This window comes from Alosa alosa, chromosome 24 (assembly GCF_017589495.1).
Source record: "Alosa alosa isolate M-15738 ecotype Scorff River chromosome 24, AALO_Geno_1.1, whole genome shotgun sequence".
Lineage (NCBI taxonomy): Eukaryota > Metazoa > Chordata > Actinopteri > Clupeiformes > Clupeidae > Alosa > Alosa alosa.
Genome location: NC_063212.1, coordinates 10,010,683 through 10,036,585, shown reverse-complemented (window position 1 = coordinate 10,036,585; position 25,903 = coordinate 10,010,683). Strand labels below are relative to the sequence as shown.

Genomic DNA, 25,903 nt, shown 5'->3' with positions numbered 1-25,903 from the left:
TCATAAATAGCAATAATTTACATATAAATGAGATTACAGAGTTGAAGTTATGTACAATACTTAAGTAAGTCAAGATATACATCTGACAGTCAAGTGTGTTAATTAACAGGTGGAGGGATGAAAAGCTCTTCTGCATTTTTGTTCAGTCTGTGTAATCTTCCCAGATATCCATTGGCTCATCCTGCAACAAAGATTGTTTTTATGTTACACAGGGGTACACACAGCTGAAAAGTACATTAGGAAACAAATGTAATCTGGTGTGATGTGATGGATGGCACCAACAAAAACAAAAAAAAGATGTGCACTGAAGTCATTCTCAGATGCGCCCACCTTTCTGCCGTGGTGGCTCGACAGGAGTCCCACACCGATGGAGTCCAAAGGGGCCGTCACCCGCTTGCTGTAGCAAAAGAGAGGGAAGGTACATATCCTTAATCTCCCTGGCACATGTCCTGATAAGTCCAGAGAAATTGATGGCTTGCATGAAATTAACTGGTAAAACATATACCGGTATGGTAAAAAAAAAAAAGCCTTGGTTACAAAGCAATATTCCTTGATTAACTGTTGTTTGCTCCAAAGGTGGTGGAGAGGGGAAAATCAAACAAACATACAAACAAAACAAAACGAATGTGGACGTTTGGGCTAGATGCCTCACATCGTGTGTGTCTTGCCCCACACTTACTGCTTGTGCCTGCGCCGATTGCGACCAACGTGCTGGGAGGCAGGCAGCCGCTCAAGTGGGGTCAAGAAGGGGGTCATCTGGTTATGGCGGGAGCCCCAGTCTTGAGTTGTCTCCCCCGAGTCACCTGGGAAGAGGTCAGTGAGGTCCGAGAGCTCGGACCAGTGGGGTGAGGACTCCTGGTCCATCCAATCTGCATTCTGAAATGAGAGTTGAGGAACAGTCAGTCTGATTTTATCTGCTAATTGTTCACACATACAAGTGGACAGCATAGACAATGTACATTTTATAAACAGTCAATATATAAATTCACAGACACTATATTTAGACAGGACACAATAAACAAGCAACATATCAATTATATAAAAGCCAAAACAGTGTACATAAAGTGAAGTATCGAGTGCCAAAAAATAATGTGCATTGCAAATGGGACAGATGTATGATTATTTGTACAACACAGTAATGTCGATGTGAGTCAGGATGTTTTAGCTGTGGAAAGAAACAAGAGTTCGTAGATACAGATCTGCTGTTTGTGCGGGTGATTGCAGTAGGAAAGAAGCTGTCTATGTGTGGTTGATTTTGTGTATATATATATACTATGTATCTGCGAGGATGTGGAAATGGCTGTGACAAAAATGTGTCAGATGATGGTTGTTAAGTGGTGTGAGTGTGAATGTGTGAAATGATGGTTGTTAAGTGGTGTGAGTGTGAATGTGGTTCTCATGGTCCTTACTCTGCGTATGCGATCAGGCAGCAGGAAGGCAGACAGCTCCTCTAGGAACAAGTAAAGAACAAGAGCAGGTAGCAAACACCTGGAGCAAAACATCTGCCAAGACAAGAATATACAATACCTCATTAATACATACAGACAGACGTTTCTTTTTGCCGTTCAGAAGTTCATCTCTTCACTGCATTACATTTTTTAAGTTAAGTTTTGTCCAATAGATATGTGGCTAGACTACAAGTACCCTTATTAACCATATATAGCCACTGCATTAAATACAGAATGTATAGATGCTTAATCAGTCAGAAAAGTCCTACCATGATTCTTCACAGATCAAAGACAGTGGGTTGCTTCTGTAGGTCAGCTCTCTGTTAAGGGATTTTTGTCCTCTGTGTGCTGGACGAGGCTGCAATGGGTATTTGTAGACATGAAGCCGGGGTGGGTTTATATGTAAAAGGGATGTAAGGATGTGTGTGTGTGTAAGAGACTGACTTCCTCCACTTTCCTTTTTTTTACAGAGGAAGAACACAGATGAGTACATGATTACAACATCACTCTGGATCTGATGATTTATTGTTTACACGTCTGGGCCATATCTGGATAGAACTGGAAGGGACAACAGCAGATGAAGGTTTGACCCTTTAAGATAGGGATCTAAGATGTGCACGTTGGCATGGACTGGTCAGGCAGGGTCTATGATCTGCTCTTGACACTTGTCATATCTATCTGGGCACTCACAATTTGTGTACTTGTCATAGACTGTATAAAATAGGTGCTTGTGGATAAATGAAAATGGGTAAAACCACTTGTAAATAATAACCGCATGTAAATAAAAAAAAAAAAAACACTGTCACTGCACTGGACTAATGTCTACATACTCATATAGTCTTTGTGACTACACACACACTGTAATGTATGTAGATTTTAGGTGCTACATTGTGGCTGTGCCATATTCTCTATGTGTGGTCTCCTAGCCATTTTGATATATCTCGTTTCATTCAGTTTGAAAAGTAGATTGTTGTCTTACAACAGTTAAGCCCTGTTTATTATAATGAGCATCATGGGAGAGTACACATGCGCACACACACACACACACACACAGTAAGACAATTGGGGATGGCGGGAGGGCAAGAGCATGGAAGCCTCCTAGGATGGCTTACCAGCAGTCTGACACGTTTTCTCTTTTCCTGCCCTAATTAAGTCTATTTCTGGCTACCAGGACCACCAAACGCAGAGTGACTGCTGACAGATAAACCCCCACAAAAACAAATTGCTGACCAGTAGACCCCACTACACTGGGCCCACTACGCCGCCCAGGCGTCTGACCACAGGGGCAGAGACCAGATAGGCTATACTGATTACGCTAATTATCAGTGTGTCCCTGTGTGTGTGTGCTCGCTCCCTCAACTCACCCCCACCCCTGCATCTCGGCCCTATAAGTAGCCAGGGTGGTCACCGACTCCAAATATAGACCCCATAAATCTCAACACATGCCTCGGACTACCACGCTACGCTGCAGCACAGTGAGGCTGATCAATCTGATACATGATACAGTTGCATCTGCCAATCAGTCTTTTTTTGTGATGTACATAAGCTTTGTGTCCCTACTCACTCCCCTTATGATGGCATCGTATTTTGAGCCACTGGTTTCATAGTCATGATTTAACTTAATCAGATTTTATTTTGTCTGCTCCATACTATATAAGAATCACAATCTTAATTTAGTATATACCATGTAAGTGCACCTCGTGCAATGTGTATGTTATGTTTAATTTTAGGACTCTGTTTTAGGATTTTGTAAAACTTTTGGTCAACAGAGAGTTGGAGGGATTCCAACTAATGTAGAGTACCCTCCTGAATTATTGGTACCTTTGGTAAATTTGAGTAAAAGGGTCAATGACGTGACGCTCATTTTTTTGTGTACATATGGGTTACATACATTTAAAATTGTTATAAATGACACATACATGTCCCATTTTTTTTCATACAAGTCCATCCTTCCCAGGTTTCTGTAAGACATTTTTTCAAATGCCGCAACTCTGGCCAGTTCAGCAGTCCATTCTTGAAATGAGGGAACCCCCTCAGCTTTCCACCCTCTCAACAGTATCTGTTTGCCTATCATTATACTAGTTTGGATCCAGCTTTTCACATTTGTATTCCCCTCGGTTAGAACTGTTCCATCTTCCAGTACAAAGTCTGGGACAAAAGTCAATGTGTGTCTCTGAGATCTCACTAATGTGACTGTGAATACTTTTCCAGAATTGTTGAACTTTGTCACAAAACCACAGTGCATGAACAAGATGGCCATCTTCTGTTTTACATCGCCAGCATTTAGGGGATTCAAGTATGCCAAATCTATACATTCTAGAGGGTGTCCAATAAAAGCGATGGATAATTTTAAACTGAATCAATCGTACTCTGGCATCCCTTGACACAGCTCTTACATTTTTACAAATCTTTTCCCCACGATCATCCTCCAATGTGATATTCAAGTCCCTTTCCCATGTCAGCTTGAGGGCTTCAAGTGCCCCATCCCCCACTGACCTTATCATCTGTGCATAGTACGTAGAGGCCTTGCCTCCTAAAATGTAACATATCAGGACCTCCTCCAAGAACCCAGCAGGTTTGGGAGCAGGTGTATCAGATCGAAAAGTCCCCAGTAACAAGTGACGTAGTTGTAAATATCTGTAAAACTGTGATTTGGAGATGCCAAACTGTTGCACTAGGTCCTGGAAGGACTTTAAGATATTGTTGTGATACAGGTCATTAAGGGTTACAATGCCTCTTTCGTACCACTCTTTCTACCATATGGGAGACTTGTTAATACATAATTTAGGATTCAGCCAGATGCTTCAAAATACATTTAGATGAGGATCAAGGTTAAACTGTTTAGCGACTCTGGACCACAGTCATTTTAAATGAGAGAATACTGGGTGTGTTTTAAGCTCTCCTGATAATTTAATAGACAAACGTAGTAGTAGTGACACTGGAGCAACAGACTGCTCAATACAGTGCCATGGTGGCGCCCTTTCTGGAGGTAGTGACCAGTGCGCCAGATGTCTTAAATTGAAGGCATAATAATAATACAGTAGCTCGGGTAAGCCTAAACCACTCCTATCCATGGGCTTCCATAATTTATTCAAATGCAACCTTGGTTTCTTGCCATTCCAAATGAACGTCTTTACTATCGTGTCAAACCATTTGAAGTAAAAAGTGGGACCTCAAGAGGTATAGAATGGATGAAGTAGTTGAGTTTAGGAGTTTACACAGTTCATTTTTAACACATTAACCTTCCCAACCATTGACAGGTTTAGTGCTGCCCACCTTTTAACATCACATGAAATGTTGTGTAATAGTGGATCAAAGTTAACTTTAACCAAGATCTTCATCTGTGGAGGGAAAATAATGCCTAAATATCTAATACCTTGTTTGGGCCACTGAAATGCACCAAGTTGAAAAGCAGAGGGGGCGCAATATGACGTTAAAGGAAGTGCTTCTGACTTGGACCAATTCACCCTGTATCCTGAGAACTTGGAAAAGGACCTGATTATGTTAAGGAGGCAGGTTATCGATCGGTTTGGGTCAGAGACAAATAAAAGCATATCGTCTGCAAAAAAAGCATAAGCTTATGCACCTTTCCCCCTGCTGTTATACCTGGGAAATCAGGTGCCAGTCTTATGGCTGCTGCTAGTGGTTCCAGGACTAGACAAAATAACAATGGAGACAGGGGTGAACCCTGTCTAGTCCCCCTACCAAGAGCAAAGTAATCAGATATTAACCCATTAGTTTGCACCGCCGCTTCTGGTTGCTTATAAAGTACCTTAATCCAATTAACAAATGTACTACCAAACCCATATATCTCTAGAATCTTAAATAAATATTTAATTTCCACAGTATCAAAAGCCTTTTCTCCATCTAAAGATATGGCTGCCATAGATGACTGGTCATCTGCTACCTTCCACATAATATTAATGAAGCGCCTTATATTGTCTGAGGCGTTACGACCATGAATGAACCCCACTTGGTCAGGATGGATAAGGGATGTTATTACCTTATTTAACCGGTTGGCCAAGACCTTTGAAATAATTTTCACGTCCATCTGAATTAAAGAAATAGGACGGTAATTTCTACGTTCACAGGGATCTTTACCTTTTTTGGGACGAGACTAATCAATGCCTGTCTAAAGGTGGGGGGCAGCTCGCCTTTAGTCAGTGCTTCAGTATAGACCCCTAACAGTAGTGGTGCTAACTCTGTTGAAAAGCTCTTAAAAAACTCTGCAGTGAAGCCATCAGGCCCTGGTGCCTTGCAGACAGGGAATGCCTTTATGACCTCTATGATTTCTTCCACCGTAATCTCTGCATCTAGGAATTCCTGCTCACTCTCTGATAATCTGGGAAGGTAGAAAAGCCTGCATGTCCTTCTCTGTGGAAGAGAATGTTGAGCTATTATATAAGTCCATGTAAAACTCTTTGAACGTTCTATTGATGTCATTAGTAGCTGTTAGTGTCTCTCCAGTAGGGGATCTAATAGCTGGAATAGTAGCTGCTAATTCTCTTTGCTTGATATAATGAGCTAGCAACTTCCCTGCCTTGTCACCTGACTCAATAAAATTGTTAAAATTTGAAAATAATTTGACATTATTTTCAAATATCATTTTCATCAAACCCTAATCTTAAAGTTTTGGATTTATTTAATTTTGAAAGAGTATTAACTGAATTTGGGTAAAATTGTCAACAAGGTGTAACCACAAAAACATGAACCAAATAATTACAGTTGCTGAAAAAAATGTGAATTTCTCTCCAAAATCCCTTCTAAAATAATCTGGCATGATCTTGCACAAGAACTTTTCTAAATTTAATACAAGTAATGAAACCCCATTGTGCTGAATGTTTGAATTAATATGAGGAATCGTGTCTGTCACATCAACCACTTAAAATGTCAAGTGGTGTAACCACCATTTAAGGAGCAATTTTGTATGTATTATGTCAGAGAATCATGTGGCAGGAAATTATGTCATAGAGAAGGACCCTTCAAGACCCCAACTGCTATGAGTCAAGGTTAGCAACTCTCCTAAAGTAACATAATAGTGTTTTTAGGCCATGGCCAGGCAAGCTTAGGTTACATGTCAAATGGTATGACCTTTTAAAAATGTTAATAATCATAAAATATTCAATTTAATGTAAAAACTGTGTTTGAATATTCACATGAAGGTGAAGTGTGTACATAGTTGTCCATAATAATGCCTGCAAATTTTGCTTTTAAATGCAGGGAGTTAAGTCATTTAGAGACGAATGACCGCGTCGCAGGAAGTGCATCATAACAATGGGACGCCAGACCCTCTTGTAACCATAGACAGTAAAAGAAATGGACGAACAGACTCCGTCGTTTTCAATGGGAGGGCACTGAGTCAAATAGAACGATTTTTCAGTTGGTCCCCCCAGTACTGCACAGACTCACACTTAACTTCGTGACGTTAGCCATAGAATCTGAATCTTGTAACTCATATGATAGATACACAGAAATTCTTCTCACACTTCCTTCGCCTTCAAAGTCATCAAAGTTAAACATTTATTTATGTATTATTATTAATATCATTCTCACCAAGTCGTGTTAATGTTGAAGCTACCTGATCATCTTCAAAAACAGTCATGCTAAAACAAAACAAAGTTATACCCAGATAGCAATTACTCATTGAATCTATGTTAAATCAACATTATTTTGTCAATGTTAAAATCATTGAGTCAGCGTCGCACTTCAACATTGATCCTATAACATTTTGCACCCTCTATTAATATTGAAGAAATGTTGAAATTCCAACTACAGATCAACGGAATTTCAATGGTATTTCAATTAAAATGAATATTGAAACAACGTTGAAATTACAACCAAACTAAAGATCAATGCGATTTCAATGGTATTTCAATTGATATTAAACCTCAGTAAACCACTTTTAATCTGGAAAAATATTGGGAAATTCACATCCTGCTTTATATACAGCCGGGATAAATTTGACTAGGCCTAGTATGGCTGGTTTAGGCTACACAATCGTGCATAAATAACCAGACAACTTATCAGTTTGAAAATCAAGTGCATTTATTAACTCTTCTTCATTTAGAAATTCACGTGTGTTCCCTGCCATCCATTCAGTATAGCATTCATAGACCACCCGTTCGCAGTTAGCCCTCCACCATCCAGTAGCAGAGTGAAGTGGCACCTAACAGAAACAGAAGAAAAAGAGATAGACAGTGTTAGATAAATATGTTCAACTGAAGGCTAGTTATAATTGAAACTTAGAATAATCATAGAATATATATTCTATATGTTTGTTGAGTTCGCTGTCAAAATGCCAGGCTGAAGATAGTGTTAGAATAATTTGGTTTCGCAATGCCGTGTTTGCTAGAAGCACCAGCCATTCGGGCAGCTCTGTTCGTCCGAACACTTTTGCTGCCCAATGAACGGTTAATGATAGCAGTCTAGTCAGATATGACTTAAAGTTGACTTATATCAGTATTGCTAAAGTTAGCCTATTAAACTCACAAAAATATGATTACCAGGAGTTACATAAATGTTAGCCAAATCTCCACGTAAACCAGCAGCACATCTTCAGCCTATAATTTTGACAGCCTAGAAGCTAACGTTACCGGTAGGCCTAGCACTACTTCATATTTTATTATCATGAGTATAATAAACTGTAACTTACTGACAACAAAGGTAGGACCTAATTATAAATCAGACTGCCGAAAGTAACGTTAACCTAACATTATGATGAACTGCCATAACGTAAAGCCTAAACATTAATTTGACAACAGCAAGTAAATTTAGCTAGCCTAGCATTTGAATCAGTTTGTAAATCTGACAGTACGATGTACATAGACTGTAAACATGACCGAATTTAATGTAGTACACTTTTACAATAAAACATTATCGTTTGATAAATAAATGCTTGCTTACCATTAAGGAGGAGTGAACTTGACAGAGAGCTGAACACCCCCGTTGGTCTGACTGAACTGTTGCTGAAAATGAACTGGACAGTTCAAACGTCGTCGCGCGGTCAACTATAAATCCACTACTTTTCAATCACCACTTTAAGATTTCCCAGTCAACCACAAATCCATGACTTTTCAATATCTTTTAGTGAACCATGTATCGATGCTCTATCGATTATGGCAACATAAACTATAAACCAATGTTGTTTCGATATCTCTCTTATCGATATTCATGCACTGTCGGGTTTTTGTCAGGATTGTAATGCTGATTCAATGTCTATTTACCATTGAGATTTCAATCTCAACCAAAATGATGATTTGGATGGAAAATCAACATCATATCAATGTCACCTTGCTATCTGGGTAGCCTTGAAGCTAATCTTCTTTCCACTTTTCCGACCTACGGTCAATCCATCGAAAACCTCTGAAATGATTAGTGCCGTTTTTAAAAAAATTAGGTTTACTTTTTTATTATTATTAGGTTGCCTCTGTGTAATGCTTTACCTTAACATACGATTAGGTATGCTAGGTTTTGCTTTATGAGTTACCGTCATAGACAGTAAGGTGGACTGAGCTTCTTATCCAAACAATACGGTTATCTCCCTACGGCGCGAAAGAGAGATTACGTCAAAGCTAGCTTCCCTCCAACCGAACAAGCTACCCATTCTTCTTACGGGTAACCAACGTTACGGACGAGGTAGTGGAGTCTGTTTTGCCTTTAGTGTTTATGTGGATTACACAGAAGCTACAATATCGGCACAGGATATATGTTATATGAAGTTATGGTATTTCAAAAAAATCCTAGAATGAATGGACTTCTATGGGAGTTAGCAGAGAGGTGGTCCCTCCAGCCTACGTCGATTCTTCTACTTCCGGGAATTCGCCTGCCCCCTTGCTTGTAACCTATGCTTGTAACAGCTGTACTCAGTGACACTGCAGACTCCTAAAAGTAGTTAGAAAATAAGGCAGAAAAACGACAAGTTCATGCTGCTTCCTTATGTTGGAATGTGCAAAAATGTACAAACAATCAAGAGGATGCCTTCTTGTATGTGATTTCTACAACAGTGATACTGCAAACGTGTTGATAGCCTATTGTTGATTTATATGCTGTAGCCTAAAGCAGGTCACACAGTAGCCTAGCCTACAGAAAACACTTAATTGATGTGATATCATGATAACTTGTATGCCTACAATGGTTTATTAAACATCATAGTCATTTATTTAGTCAGCATCATGTTCATGTTAATGAATAGGAAGGACACCTAAAAAGATAGCCATAAACCAAAATTTCGCCGTGAGTCCCTATGCGTGAATCACGAGCTCCTTCCAGCTGACTGGCAGATCTCGTGGACAGTCAGTCGCGATCGATTATTTAATAAATAAATGTGAATTACGAATAATAATAAAAAGCTTCTACCTAATGTGACTATTTTTTCCATGAACTGTAAAAGAAAACACGTTTTTTCCAGCTGTATTCTCCATAAAGAGTAAAGTAAACTATGTACTTATTTCCGGAATTGACGTCACTTCCTGGACTCATCTGAGGCTGGTCTAATGGGTCTGAGGTCTCTCAATGACTTAAAGGGGTGGTTCAGGATTTTGGACATAGGACCTCATTTCCAAGTAAGCAAGTGTGATATTTATCAGTGGAGACCGTTTTCAACACGTTTCATCCAGTCCTTCTAATTGCAGAGTTCGCAGGTGCTAGGCTAGCGCAAGTCAACGGTATGTGCTAGCCTGCCACTAAAAACAGTCTTACCCACTCCAAAGTACACCCAAGGCAAATAAATTATAACGCCAGACTATCGATGTAAATGTCTGTATTGATAGTTTTATTTCTAACATTATTCTATCCTTGCTTTTTTAACGATCGCATTACATTTTGAGGGACTAGTTTCTTAGCAGCGAATTATACTTGCTCCAGTTAGTAGTACTGCGCCAAAAAAAGTAAACAGTAAAAGCGCACTCCAATGGGGATACTTAGTAGTAGCCTTGGTAATATCAGTCCGCCGCTGAGATGCAAAATGACTACTACCAACTTCAGGGAACAAAGTATAACTATTGCAACGCGATGCGAGGGTAGTTGTATTTCTTACACTATTCTATCAACACAGACATTTACATCGATTGTCTGGAATTTGCCTCAGTGTCCTTTGGAGTAGGTAAGACTGTTTTTAGTGGCAGGCTAGCACATACCGTTGACTTGCGTAGCCTAGCACCTCACTTAACTCTGCAATTAGAACGACTGGATGAAACGTGTTGAAAAACGGTCTCCACTGATAAATATCACACTTGCTTACTTGGAAATGAGGTCCTAAGTCCAAAATCCTGAACCACCCCTTTAACCCCTACTGTTTTAAATAGAAATGTCAAATGGTGTAACCGGTTACATCATTTGACTCTTTTCTGTTTGAGACCATTTTGATCAGATTCAGGGCCAAGAGTATGTAATTTTAGGTGCCAATTATATTATTTTTATAATTTAAATAGTGACTAACTGTTTAGCATGAACAATAGCTTTAAAAGGGTTTAATTAGATTAATTAGAAAGCTTTTCATTTTAAATTTAAACTTCCATAATTATTTTTTAATATTTTATTATAATGTATGTAAACAGTATGTTCAAATTATAAATAAATAAATACATTTATTATATGTAAAATGTGCCTCTTGTCCCCCAATGGATGCCACTTACAAGCAGGAAAAACTTGTCTCGCCACAGAGTGCATGTGAACGCAGATCCTGCTGTTGGTTGGTTGTTAATAAATTATCATACCCACTCTTTCACTCACTCTTATTCTCTCTCACACACACTTTGGGCCCTAATTTAGCAATATAAAATGCATGGTCACTAGCAAATAGCGTAAATACATTTAGGGGTTTGTCCAGTCCACATTTGGGGTGGTTTTGTTATCAAACGTCAGGTGCCTGGTGCAAAAAGGTGGCTTTTATGTTTCTTAATCAGTCATGGGTGTGTTTTGGGCTTAACATCCTTTAAACCAATGAGGAGGACATCTGTCATTCCCTTTAACAGCAAGCAGGGCAACTTCAAACAGCGCATCAGTATTTTGATAGTCAGCGGTGTATTTGAAGGAATCTGCTTGTACACAAGACCGTATGGAACAGGTATTCCACTAAGCCATTCTTTACTAAAACCGAGTAGAGTATAGGCTACACACATCTGCACTTGTCTATTAATTGAACATATAGGCAAAGTGAAACTAACTTCACTGTGGTGTCATAGTCAACGACAAAACAGTTATACACAGTTAATTACTTTCAATATTGACTGACAATGGGTTACCAGCAAAAACATAGCCTGAAAAAAGCAAAACTTCCCCCTATAATGTTCGAATGACCGAATAAATAACCTAAGGACATTTATTCTGCAGAGGAATTGCTGCTTACATCTCGTGACAGTGACGTGTTTCATATGCGCCTTTCGCTATAGACCAGGCTTTTCTTGGTCAGTGGCATAATGCTTTTTAGACGGTATCAGTTTACCTTGATGCCTATTTTCTGTGTCAATTTCTTGTCCTATTGCTATAAACGTTTTATGGTCAATTGGTGTAACCAGTATTTTGTCTAAAATACTAATAATGTACAAAAAAATAATATGGATAATGATTTAATACTCTACTCTAATAATGGCTGTTTAAACCATTTTTACTCAAATGGTCAAAGAATAGACAGAAAACAAGATGTTTACAGCATATGGTCTTGCTCAGTACAATGAAAAACCCATATAATTTAAATTTAGGAATAAATATAATAAAACATATTCTCATAGGATATTACAAAATAAACTAATAATTTCATGAGAGCAATTGCATCAACTCTAGGAGGTGTGAAATATTAGATATTTGTCATTTTTGTGGTTACACCATTTGACAATTTAACAGGCTGTTAGTTCTATCTTTTGTTAAAAAATAGTATACACGTCATATTAAATAATATGAATACAACAGAAATACAAAGTATACACTTTAGCAAACCTCAGGCATGTTTTGTTTTAAAGGTTTAAACATATTTTTAATTTTCTCATCTTACCAACCCTTATCTGTCACCCAAAAAACTAGTGTAAAAAAATAATATTTTGGTGATTTATTGTAATCACACAATGAAAACAAAGAGAAAAAATACAACCTTGAAGGGAAGCAAATTTATTTTGGGATGGTCTGCAATGTCCAGATGGAAAAGTTTTTTTTTTTTTTTTTTTTTTCTTCATTCTTCATTTTTGAGGTGTGTTCCTACCGGGAACATAGAACTGCTTAGTGCATATCTTGGATGGATGGTGAGAAGGACATGTATTTATTTGACCATACCATCAAATCAAATCAATTTGAAGATGATTCCAAAACTAGTTGCCTGAGAAGTGGTTGCAAGTTCCTCAGACTCTGATACAGCACAACCTCCCCAAGCCTCTATTAGGCTAATGTTTATTTTCTGGGACAACGTCGCCCTCTAACGGTAGACTAAACACCCACATAGCCAAAGCCAAAGTATTTGGTTAGGAATGGTGCATGACAAACTGTTAATCATTGCTTGGCCATTGGTCAAATCACCTCTAGTACGTAACTAAATATGATTTCCTTTCAAATTATTCGAGATTGCATAAGTGACGTGAATATAGTCTATTAATAGAAAGGCTACTATAAGATCAACTACATTGCATCCAACGTTGGCTACTTGTAGCCAATAGCTCATTCTTGTTTGAGACCATTCTAATATCTTGTAATTGGGGGCCAAGCAAAGGCACCCATTGTGTTTCTATCTTTTCTTATTAGGGGCCAAGCAGCGAAGCTTTTTTCTGATTTCTTATTATTATTATTTAACATCTTTCCTCTGCCATTGAAGTCTATGGCAGCCCATAGAACCGTCTGGTAAAAAGTTGTGAAATTTGGCACACTGATTGGGGATAGTACATTGATTAATTTCACCAAGTTTTATACCGGCACCTTGAGCACTCTAGCGCCACCAACAGGCCAAAGTTGGACTTGGCGTTCACGCATCGTAACTTTTGACCTGTTGATCCGATTTTCAAAAATGAGGTATCGTTGGAATCCTTGGACCAAGCCGAGTTCAACGCACCCTATGACGTCATTTTCCGCCATGACGGATTTTCCGCCATATTGGATTTTAGTGAAAGTGAAACTAAAACTTCACAGGTCACAAATTTTGTCCGATCGTCACCAAACTTGACACACATGCTCTTCAGACCAAGCCGCACAAAAGTTATTCCTTTTTCGTCTTCGAACTAAAACCGCTCAAGTAAACAGCCAATCCAAAATTTTTGCGCGAAGCCGCCAAACAGGAAGTGAGCTCATATCTCAGCAACCCATTCATCTATCATAACCAAACTTATTCCATGGACTCAGGACCCAATCAGGGGACGCTCAAGAAATCTGGTGACCTTTGACCTCTAGGGGCGCTGTAATTAAGAAACATGCCTTTTGGCCTGTAGCAGCAGTTGTGCTTAAAATTGAAACCCACTAGTGGTGTCTGGTACTACTGTTGAAGGTCCTTAGGCCGACCCAAAGCCAACTTGTGATGTCATCGTAATTGATTCGGCCGCCATATTGGATTAAATCAAAAAACACAAAAAAAGTTTTGGCAGGTCACAAATTTCATCTGTTCTTCACCAAAATTGGCAGAGACCATCTTCAGACCATGCCTGATGAGTGCATTGCTTTCTGGAACAATTGACAGAAGCTTTGGCCTGTACCAGCCAATCAAATTTTTGTGAAGCCGCCAAACAGGAAGTGATTTCATATCTCAGCAACGCTTTCATGTATCAAAACCAAACTTAGTACATGTACCTCAGACCACATCGGAGGACGCCAAGAAATTTGGTGACATTTGACCTCTAGGGGGCTCCGTAATTGACAAAATGCATTTTGGCCAGTAGTTGCTGATGCGCATTATTTTGCAATGGAAGTCAATGGCAGCCCATAGAACCATCTGGTAAAAGTTATACAATTTTGCACACTAATTGGGGACAGTGCAATAATTCATTTCACCAAGTTTCATGCCGGCACCTCAAAGCTCTAGTGCCACCAACAGGCCAAAGTTGGACTTGTGTTCACGGAGTAACTTTTGACCTGTTGACCCGAATGGCAAAAATGAGATATCATTGGAATCCTTGGGCCAAGCCGAAGTTCAACACACCCTATGACGTCATTTAAACTTAGTCCATGGACTCGGGACCCAATCAGGGGACGCCAAGAAATCTGGTGACCTTTGACCTCTAGGGGCGCTGTAATTAAGAAACATGCCTTTTGGCCTGTAGCAGTTTCAAAGTAAAATTAAAACCCATTAGTGGTGTCTGGTACTACTGTTGAAGGTCCTTAGGCCGGCCCCTTGTGATGTCATCGTCATTGATTCGCCGCCATATTGGATTAAATCAAAAAACACAAAAAAAGTTTTGGCAGGTCACAAATTTCATCTGTTCCCTCACCAAAATTGGCAGAGACCATCTTCAGACCATGCCTGATGAGTGCATTGCTTTCTGGAACAATTGACAGAAGCTTTGGCCTGTACCAGCCAATACAATTTTGCGGCGAAACCGCCAAACAGGAAGTGATTTCATATCTCAGCAACGCTTTCATGTATCAAAACCAAACTTAGTACATGTACCTCAGACCACATCGGGAGGACGCAAAGAAATTTGGTGACATTTGACTTCTAGGGGGGAGCTCCGTAATTGACAAAAAATGCATTTTGGCCAGTAGTTGCTGATGGCATTATTTTGCAATGGAAGTCAATGGCAGCCCATAGAACCATCTGGTAAAAAAAGTTATACAATTTGGCACACTAATTGGGGACAGTCCAATAATTCATTTCACCAAGTTTCATGCCGCACCTCAAAGCTCTAGTGCCACCAACAGGCCAAAGTTGGACTTGTGTTCACGGAAGTAACTTTTGACCTGTTGACCCGAATGGCAAAATGAGATATCATTGGAATCCTTGGGCCAAGCCGAGTTCAACACACCCTATGATCAATTGTTGACCTCTATGTTTAAATCACAGCTAGTGTGATCATATCTCAGTCAATCTTTTATTTTTATGTGAAACTGATGACAGCAAGTTCCATCCAGTTCATTCTAAGGTGTGTGCAAGGGTGGGGCGGGTGGGATGGGCAGGGGCGGTTCTGGCCGGTGGGCTGGCTGGGGAGGGGGCGGCGACACTCAGCCCTGGTTCAGCCCCACAAAATCAGTTATGATTTGATGTGAAACTTGACCTTGTAACTCAGCCAATCTTGGGTTGTATGGCATGGAACTTGCTGTGACTGCTTAAGGCTATATGTCTGATGCAACGGCATTGACTTACATGGCAAATCTGGCCTGCTGATTTCACTGCTTGGCCCCCTCATTGCTGCTTGCAGCTATATTTGGTTAATTGAATTTCCCGCGAGATGTATTCACCCTGCGTTCCTTCCACTCTCTCCTTGACTACATGCGTCATCAATAGGGGGAGGAGACCCTCGATAGGAGAAAATTTGTCTAATTTAGGGCGGAGTATCTTAAGTGAGAAAACAAAAATAAGCTTAGGCCTAACAGTTCCGTAGGCTACAGCACCACGGGACGGTTCAGTCTATGGTTTATTTCGAAAGTAGAACATTTTGGCTACAGGAAAGCGTAGCTGTTGGGTAACTAGAAATCAGCGCAAATTGAAGTAGCCTGCGGTGTGCTATACTTCCTATACTGAGAGGTGAGTATTTCTACTTCATGGTTAAATGTCTTCGCTGGAAGTTAGCTTACTAACGAACATACAGGGTAGCTGTAAAAGCGCAATTCTCAGTCTTCCTCGGCTAACATCATAAGCTAAACTACAGGACAGGAGGCAATAATTTCTCAGCGTAGGCTACATGGTTCTCTTGATTCAGGCTGCCCCATTTAGGGGAAGTGTGCCTACGCAAAGTTGACATGAATATTACGCTATTGCGAATACATTGCTGATAATATAATATTCAATTAATCAGACAGGTCTAATGATGGAAATTTGGTTGCGGTACGTAAACACAGCAGTGGCCGTCGCGATAATAGCCTTATTTCGGCAAATATAACTTTTTCAATGCAAGTGAATCTGTCATACACTAGTCGTGGACTTCGTGGCTCAAATTTTCAGGAGTTAATGAAACAAATCGTCAATGAGAGGCTCCACGCCCACCTGTGCATTTGTCTGATAGCCTATTTTCCCATCATCTTAGAGAAATAGTGGATTATTTCAGAGGATACCCTACATCTAAGCATATGGCTACATTCCACGGTGTAGTCCGCATGCCCTCTTTTCACATTGTCTGTAAAGTGACCCTATCAATTTGTATTGTTTGTATAGCAACCATAGGAGACGTCAACCTGTGAAACGACCTGTTAATCGTTATGTCTGGACCAGGTAGGTCAAAACACTTTTATATGAACCTTCTCTGAAAAATGACCATAGTTCCTGGATATTTGTGTTTCTTCCTTTATTTGTTTGATCTGTTCCGCAATGATGAAGTTTGCTATGCACATTTAATGAGGATGATCAAAATTGAATGAACATATATCAACATTATTATTATAGTGCAGAATAAAACACCTGACAACTATAGGTCTCGGAAAGGCTATGAGTAACTATTTGGAGTGAGAAAAAACTCACTCCAAATAGTCCCAAATCTCCTCAATGAGTGAATGAGTCCAACAGAGAATGCCTGACTGACCACATTTTTTGCATGTTCATTCATTGAACTCAGCAAAAGGAATTAAGGGCATGGCCTCTTCATTTATTACATTTTAGTCTTCAGCTACAGAGAACAAAGATTCAGTGCCATAACAACTATTGTCCTCCTCCAAGCCAGTAGGCTCAGTCCAGAGACCTGGAGAACCATTCTGGAGAATCCAGGTTTCCAGAATGTTAAGAATAACCACAGTAATTTACGCATACAGAACAAAACACAAAAAGTTCTTGAGTGATTTAATTATTGAAAGGAAAAATGGGTAAACAAACTGTCCAAAATGTCATGTTTGATGAAATCATATTCTCATGTAGACAAATTAAGTGCCCATCACATACTGAATTACAAACAAAGCTGTTTGTGTTTCACTAATTCACCGATTGGGTTAAATGCAGAGACATGTACTGATTATTTGAGGCATCTAAGGCCTGGCCACAGTGCTGCTAATTGGATCTCCTGCGTCCTTTGAACATCTGGTCATTCACCAGGGTCTCAGTGCGCCCAGAGCTAAGAAAAGCACCCTGGCCAATTTTTCTTGTCAAAAAAGAAGCCTAGTCTGAACGTAGCTTTAAGCTAACGTGTATTGCAGTAATAAACTCTTCCTTCATCTGCCATTTATTTAACTCCTTGTGTGCCTTGCCATTGTGCTGAACATTTAGTTTATAAACTGCTTAGTGATATTGTAGGTAATTACAGATTACATGAAAATGCACTGTTCTGTTATCCGAAGTCGTCGTCGTCTTCTTCCCAAATTTCTGCATCTAATTCAGCTTTAACCTTTTAACGTAGAAACTTCGTTCAAACTTTGTAACGTAGGTCTTGAAAAGGACACGTGGGGGAATGTATTTTTCACTTTTGTAAACTTTATACTTTTTGAGAGATTTATAAAAAACAAGCTTATTTTCCCCATAGACTTAACATAGGCTGATGACATCACAATGGGCTAATCAACTTGATTTGCACCTGTATCAACTTCCAGCTGCTCACTACTAGGACCCATCAAAGGGCCAGTTAAACTGATTGCACCTGTATCAACTGCTTTCTGCTTAACTAGGCCAACTCTCTCTGTGTCTCTCCATTCTACAAGGATATAAGGCATATTCCATCCAACTTTCTATCCATTCATCCTCTTCAAACCATTCACTGATCCACCCATTAAACTATCCACCAACATCCATTAAACAATCTGCCTATCAACATCCATTCAACTTTCTGTCTATCAACATCCATTACACTATCTAAATTCAACTTTTAAACTATATACTCTGTCTCAGGCTTTAAGCATACAATCTGGCTCTATTAAGACTACAGATTCTGTTCCTATTTCCTCTGCCCACAACTGTTTCAAAATAAACGTCCTCACTACAATAATTCACTATTAAATAATTTAACTATTTAAACTACTCAACTATTTAACTGTTTAGACATTTCAACTGTCAGACATTTCAACTGTCAGTTGTTATCAACTATGACTCCTGCCAACTGTTTCCAAATAAAAGTTTGTTTTGCATTTTATGTTAATATACAGTATATTTATATTTTCATGCACTGGTAATTTCCTCGAAATTACATTTTCTAGTTTACTAATTTAATGGAGTCAGACAGCTTGTAATTTCTACAATTTCACAAGTCTAATGCATCTTACTGTCCCCTAAAGTGAACCTTCCTGTTTTCTGTCGTTGGTTACATTTTGATAGTCCTTACAGTAGTCTCAGCGCTTATGTTTAGTATTGTGGTATTCTATTGCTTCTATTTTACTGTGGTATTCTATTGCTTCTATTTTACCCTACAGGGTACCCTTCCCCTCACCAGGGTCCTTACCCTGTGCCTCAACCTGGTGGATATTCCATGCCCCCATATCCCATGTCCCAGCCAGGCTACGGTGACCCCGGCCAAGCGCCTCCTCCTGTTGGGTTTCACATGGGTTACCAGCCCTCTCCAGACCAGCCAGTCATGTACCAACCCGGCCCGGTTAGCCCAGGTCCACCCATGCCAATGCAGGAGTATGGAGGGCCAGCTCCCCCCCAGTACCAGCACTCGGGGCCTGGAGCCCCTCCATACCAGCCCTCAGGACCAGCTGCACCTGTAGCCCCCGCACCAGTCTCAGTGCCAGTGGGTGTGCCACCGGGCCTGGAGTACCTCTCACAGGTGGGTACTCCACGCAGGGAGTCCAGAGCAGGAAAATGGCTGTAGCTGATTGTATTGTGTTTTGTTTGTTTGTTTCATTTCATTTTAGTTTTTTCTTCAAATCACTGTTAGAGTGGTTTGTGGTGTTTTCTACTAATTTCTGATTTGTCTAATTGATCTAACTGATTTGTCATCTTATGGACCTGGGTATATATCATAGGACATGTGTATATTAAGATATCTATCTGGGCATGAGGGGCTTCATTTGTTTCTTCATGTCAATATAATCCTTTTTGGTCTCTTTTTCAGATTGATCAGATTTTGATACATCAGAAAGTAGAGCTTCTGGAAGGTTAGTCATTATAATCTACATACTACTATTATATAGTATGTTAGTCAATATAATCTACATACTGCTGTTATATAGTATGTTACGGCTCGTGTCCATTATCGCGGCAAAGCCCACCGCGCCGGACATAGCCCATTGATTTCCTCCATTGATGGAGAGCGGCAAGGCGTGGTTTACGCTTCCGCAATGCACCTTGGGAAGGCGGCGCGGCCATTCGAACAGAGGCGGCGCGTCAAGAAGTTGGGCCCTAACCCTTATTAGACATTCTCTGGCTCAGCTGAACTTTATGCAAATGAGGGCGGTTAACGCGAGGCGGTTAGCCAATGAAAGTACATTTTCGGTAAACAAGTTCTGACCTTTGCTCTAGTCTTCCGGTCCGGAACAATAGCCTGCCAGAAATATTTGTTCCGCCTGATAATCGTGTAGGTTTTATGAAAATATATTAAGCTATATAGTGGCGAAGAAGTTAAGTTTAGAACAAGTTTGCCACTGCACCCTATCAAAAAAACCTTGTTGGCGACTTGAACCAAGACAGAATGTGCTTTGGAGGAACATGTCAGTGATATTTGTAAGTGTTTCAATAAAATATGTTAACAGTAGGAGGCTACCTCCACTATAGTAGCCTACGTTAGCTGGCATTGTGTAATTACAAAAAATAAAACGTTATACCATACACTTTAGCCTATACACGCCCACTTGCGTCTATGCACCGCAATAATGGACACGAGCCGTAAGTCAATATAATTTACATACTGCTGTTTTATAGTATGTTGTGTTGCTTTACATTACATTACATTACATTACATTTGGCTGACGCATTTTTAGCCAAAGCGACTTACACATGTCAACTATATTACAAGGGATTACATTGTCTCCGGAGCAACTTGGTGTTAAGTGCCTTGCTCAAGAGCACAACTGTGGAAGCCGGGAATTGAACCGACAACTTTCAGGTAGTGATGGGCAAATGAAGCTTTGGTGAACCACTAAACCACAGCAGTGTGAAGCTAGCAACACTAATGAAAAAATCCAATATGGCTGCCACATGTAGATTTTTCAACATAAAAGTCCTTACCCAAACCAGTATATGTAACCAAAAATATTGGTTTGCTAAGGACTTTTATGTTGAAAAATGTATGTGTGGCGGCCATCTTTTTGCTTTTTTAGCTAGTGTCGCTAGGTTCACACTGCTGTGGTTCAGTGTTTCACCAAAGCTTCATTTGGCCATCACTACTTTCAGGCTACTGCACGCTAGCCCAGTTCCTTAACCGCTACACTACCACCTCCCCACAGTGTTGCTGTTGGATATTGTTTTTTTGGATTTTTGTTGTTTCTTCTAATCTAACTTCACCATTGAGCCATTGCTTTGTTCAACCTGGTAACTTTTTGCAATTAATGTCTCTCTCTTTCCTCCTGCATTCATCAAGCATTCATCGGCTTTGAGACCAACAACCAGTATGAGATCAAAAACAGCATGGGGCAGAAGATTTACAAGGCTAAGGAGAAGAACGACTGTTGTACTCGCAACTGCTGTGGCTCGCTACGTAGCTTTGACATGAAGATTAAGGACAACGGTGACCGTGAGGTCATTCGGCTCGTGAGGCCCTTCCGTTGTGTGTCCTGCTGGTGTCCCTGCTGCCTTCAAGAGGTAACAAGGCCATTCAGGCAGCCATTAATGCATGGGGGGGTCTTGATTTTGCCTGAAGACAACTCTGTTGGGTTAATCAAATGGTGGGAGCTACGGTGCCGGTGTGTGGACATTCTCTTTTGTTTCATCATGGCAGCTCACTAATCCGAAAGACCTGAAAGGTCTGATCAGAAGATCTGTCGTCATAAATATGTGGGTACTGGGGGCCAGGATGGTGCCATTACTGATTGGGCAATGGGCACCATACTAACCGGAAAGGTCAGAATTTCTGCAATCAGGTCAAAAGATCCTGCAGTCAGTCAGGTCCTCTCCTTTTACAGGCGTGCCATGTTAAGCATGACTTTGTGTGGCTAGCTGTTCTGTTCTGAATATAGACAATCTGCAGGTCTTCCTGCCTAACCAGAGAAAAAAGTTTTTTTCCTATGAATGGGCCTTTATTTACCTAAGCCAATCCCTTTTCATTTCGCCCCATCTACCTCAATGGCTTTCAAATCACAACACTGGCTGGGCTAAGGCCAAGGGTGTCATATGAACACTCTGGACTACATTAGTACTCACCACCCACCCACATCACATCCCAGTAGTCATGTGAGAGTCCTAACCTTAGTAACGGAGTATTCTTGGACCGTCGTGGCACAAACAGAGATCCAGTTACAGGCAGCAATGTCGAGCACTGATTGCCTCATGGTGGGAGATTTGTTTGTAATCATCAAAGAATGCAACATTAATGCATGTCATTTCATAAGTCATTTTAAGTCATTTGAGTGATTTAAGAACTCCCCTCCCCCTCTCTCTGCCTGTGTATTTATTTAGTGTGTCATTTAAGAAATCTCTCCCTGTGTGTGTGTGTGTGTGTGTGGGTAGATGGAAGTACAAGCACCACCTGGTACCACCATTGGTTATGTCACCCAGGACTGGAATGCTTGCTATCCCAAATTCTCTATTCGAGGCCCAAACCGTGAGACGGTGATGAAACTAGAAGGGCCATGCCTTGCCTGCAATTGCTGTGGAGATGTGAACTTTGAGGTAAGCACCAGGGCATTCATTGGTTTTAGCCTGTGGAGTCAGCAAGTTCAAATTCAAGTCATTGATCCCTGATGATGCACAATTTTTCAAACTTTCCTTTGCAAACATGAATGCATCTCCTGGAACATATGAAAATGGACATAAAACAATCATCTTTTTTATTTATTTATTTATTTTTTATTTTATTACCTTATTCTAGTACCTTAGTACTCTCATCATGAGCTCATCGGATCCTCAGCTGACTGGATGAAAAACGCTTAGATAGATAATATAACCATCAACACATTTAAGGCATCTTGCTGTGAAAAAAGATGGCAATTACAAAGCATGATTATCACATAGAGCGTGACCTGTGTTATTCAAATGAGGGGCCCCATTTAGATATCAGGGTGAATAATATAACCTATGTTATATGATTGAGGGGCCCTATTAAGACATATCACATAACATAACCTATGTTATTTGACTGAGGGGCTCTATTCCGATATCAGGGCTGGAGAACATAGTAGTGACTTCACACAGAGGTTTGGGCTTCAGGGATCCCTGAACACTTGGGCCCCTGGGCCTGGGTCCATTAGGCCCGTTCAGTAATCCATCCCTGCTCATAAGTTTGCCTGTTTAGAACTTTTGAACAGTTTTGGAATTCCTGGTGTGTGATATTCCATATGTAGTCTTATTCGAGTTTTAATAACCTAAATGTTTGAGATTAAAAAAAAAAAAAAGCTGATTTAGAAAGTCTTCCATGTGATTTCATCATTCAATAATAAGACAACAACCTGTCTGTTTTGCGCAAGGACAAAATAAAATCTGAAGCCCCATTACCACCAAACATGCAAATGTGTAGCCTGTGAGAGACCGGGACGTTGGAACCAGTTTCTGTTAAGGCATGTGTTGCAACTATCGGGTACATGAGCGCACCCAGGCCTGGACCCTTAAAATCATCAAGTCAGACTTTGATATAAATGGGGATTCGGGGATTTCTCCCCCAAGAAAATGTTTAAAATTCTGGTTGCTAAACATACCATCTTAACGTAGTTTGAGACGGACAGAAATGCTAAAACCTGGCCCGTCTTCTGTCTGACTCGCATCAACATTATCCCAGGCGTATGCAGGCCAACCACATTCCACTGCTTGATTCACAAGGGCAACCACAGGCAGTTTTTTGTTTTTGGTCAACGGAGGTCCTTTTCCCTTTCTATGCTTAGTTGTAGCCCATGCTCCACATTAATCGTAGACTGTCACAGCAAGGGCATGCAAAATGTGTGTGTGTGTGTGTGTGTCCAAGTCCAAGCTGTATGCCATCACACACACACACACACACACACAGACAGCTTTTTAGCTCTTAAAAAATGGCCGAGGTCCGGACCTCTGTGGCCTGATCAACAGGGTTCAAGGGCCGTTAATGTCCAAAGGGCAAGTGTGGATCTCTCTCTCTCTCTCTCTCTCTCTCTCTCTCTCTCTCTCTCTCTCTCTCTCTCTCTCTCTCTCTCTCTCAGCTGTTCATGCCAATACATATAATATAACACATGCTGTCCTTTGTGTTCCCAGCTGAAGGGGAAAGATGGTGGTCATAGTATTGGCCGTATCAGTAAGCAGTGGAGTGGTCTACTCAAAGAGGTGTTCACGGACACGGATAACTTTGGCATCCAGTTCCCTCTGGACATGGATGTCAAAATGAAGGCCGTGCTGATGGGTGCTTGCTTCCTTATCGTGAGTAATGAACGCTCAGTTGAAATGTCTTATTTGCTAACGGTGTAAGCCGGATATTCAGACATTGCACAAGATGTTTTAAATTGTTACGCCACTGTATAGAAAATGATTCGCGAGCTATTTTTGTTTTCCGGTAGGATTTCATGTTCTTTGAGAAAGTTGGGGACACCAATCAGCGCAACACTGTTTTCTCATAAGAGGATGAGAAGGGAGTGGGAAAGCGAATCGGCCTGTAGCGTCTCTTCCTGAAGATGTCTGGAGACTTCTGCCTGCACTCTACTGTCCACACGTCATCCCACCGTCCCCTGTGGAAATGTCAACGTCTAGCTTAGGCTCTTCAGCCACTCCTGAGCTACTGCGTTGCTCGCTCCAGTAAGCCATTTGTTGCTTCAGAAATGAAAGTGTCACCTTTTCTACTCCAAGCTGTCACATCCTTCTTTTTCTTGTGTCACTTACACACACAGTCATGTTCTCTCTACTCTATATGTTTTATTACTACATTTGTATCAAGGTTAATATTAGCCACATCTATTTTTTTTATAGTCATTATTATTTACCAAATGTCAAAGTTTGTTTGAAATAGATATTTTATATTACTTATCTGTAAAGGCCATTTTATACAATTAATATGCAGTTTTTTTAATCATCCTGGTAAATGTTGTGATGTATTTGTAAGTAGGTTGTGGGCGAGTTGGTTTTGTAATGTATTCCTTTTTGTTTGATGTATGTACATAACAGTGAAATGGCAACAAAAGTAGGTGTGTCACAATGAGAGGTTGTGTAAGATTGTATTAGCTGGGAATGCAGGCGAGAGAGGGTGAGGAAAATCTGAGTCACTCTTTCCTGCGAGGTCACTGAAAGTTTGGATGTTGTACCAATAGGAAGGAAAGTCCACAACACATTGACCTGTTTGACAGTATAACAGATGAACGGAGTTTACATGTGGGGAGGCAGGGGGTATCTAAGTTGGAAATGAAAAGGCACTGGACTTGAAGAATGCTCTTATTCTCATTCAGGAAAGCTCTACATAATTACATGCCTTAACACATGGGCTTCATAGGGTGTGGAACAGTCCCTCCAGAGAGCTTTATAGGTTTAGCCAAAGAGAAATGACACCCATCTGTTTTGTGTGTAGCAGCTAAAAGCAAGACGAGGTGCTCCTAGAAAGGCTGCACTTGTCTTGGGTTCACTCTCAAAAGCAGCTTGTTGTCAGGGATGAATAGTGGTTCCTGTGTATTGAGAAAATAAACCTCCAAAAAGTGTGGTGTAATGGCATGCACGGGAGAGGAGGGAGAGGCCAAGTGGAAATTTGGATCATGTGGGACCCACAGCCGCAGCCAACAGAACTGGATTATCAAGTTCTCTGTCCAGCCTTTAGAACAATGCCTCTTCAGGACACCTGATGTTTAATGATGCATGCATCGTTTATCATGATAATGATTTTTGGTCTGCTCTAGATTTGTTTATTGGGTGGGCTGTTGGTTTGGTTAGTTGATTGAAGTAAAGCCAAAAAACCTTAACAGGGGAGTTGACTGAATGATGAAGCCATTGCCTGAACTTTGACATTTCTGTCCAGTGGTATTGTGATGTTTATGTTAAGTATTTCTCATACATACTCACATATATATAGTATATATTAGTATCATACACCGTGTGCCATATACCAAATGGCTAAAGACTGCATTTTTCTCTGATGACAATTATCCATGTTCACTAACTGTGGTGCTGTATTACCAAACACCTAAGTGCTTTCATTCCACGATCAATTAATGCTTATGTCAATGTTATTTTATTTCAAATGAACCAATTAATATCATGTCCAAATATTGTCATTGTATAATAAACAAAAATCAGTATATGTCGTGTTGTCGTATGATGTGTTTGAATGTTAAAGATGGCGGGGGAGGAGAAAGTGTTCTCCCTCCCGAGGTATCTGTAACGTGTT

At 40.3% G+C, this 25,903-nt stretch overlaps 1 protein-coding gene across 4 annotated transcripts; it reads left to right on the top strand.

The window, feature by feature from the left end:
- Positions 1-215: 215 nt before the first annotated feature.
- On the top strand, positions 216-25,816 carry LOC125289684 (phospholipid scramblase 2-like). Of its 4 annotated transcripts, none has more exons than XM_048236645.1 (10): positions 216-418; positions 577-813; positions 1,919-2,031; positions 16,723-16,779; positions 18,894-19,249; positions 19,538-19,580; positions 21,002-21,222; positions 22,087-22,248; positions 23,797-23,958; positions 24,096-25,816. In XM_048236645.1, the coding sequence occupies exons 4-10, from the start codon at positions 16,767-16,769 to the stop codon at positions 24,153-24,155; spliced, it is 1,017 nt and encodes a 338-aa protein (XP_048092602.1). In that variant the 5' UTR covers positions 216-418; positions 577-813; positions 1,919-2,031; positions 16,723-16,766; the 3' UTR covers positions 24,156-25,816. The 4 variants fall into 4 exon arrangements, with proteins under 4 accessions (XP_048092602.1, XP_048092603.1, XP_048092604.1 ...); XM_048236646.1 differs by having other exon boundaries at positions 577-845; XM_048236647.1 differs by lacking the exon at positions 16,723-16,779.
- Positions 25,817-25,903: the final 87 nt, after the last annotated feature.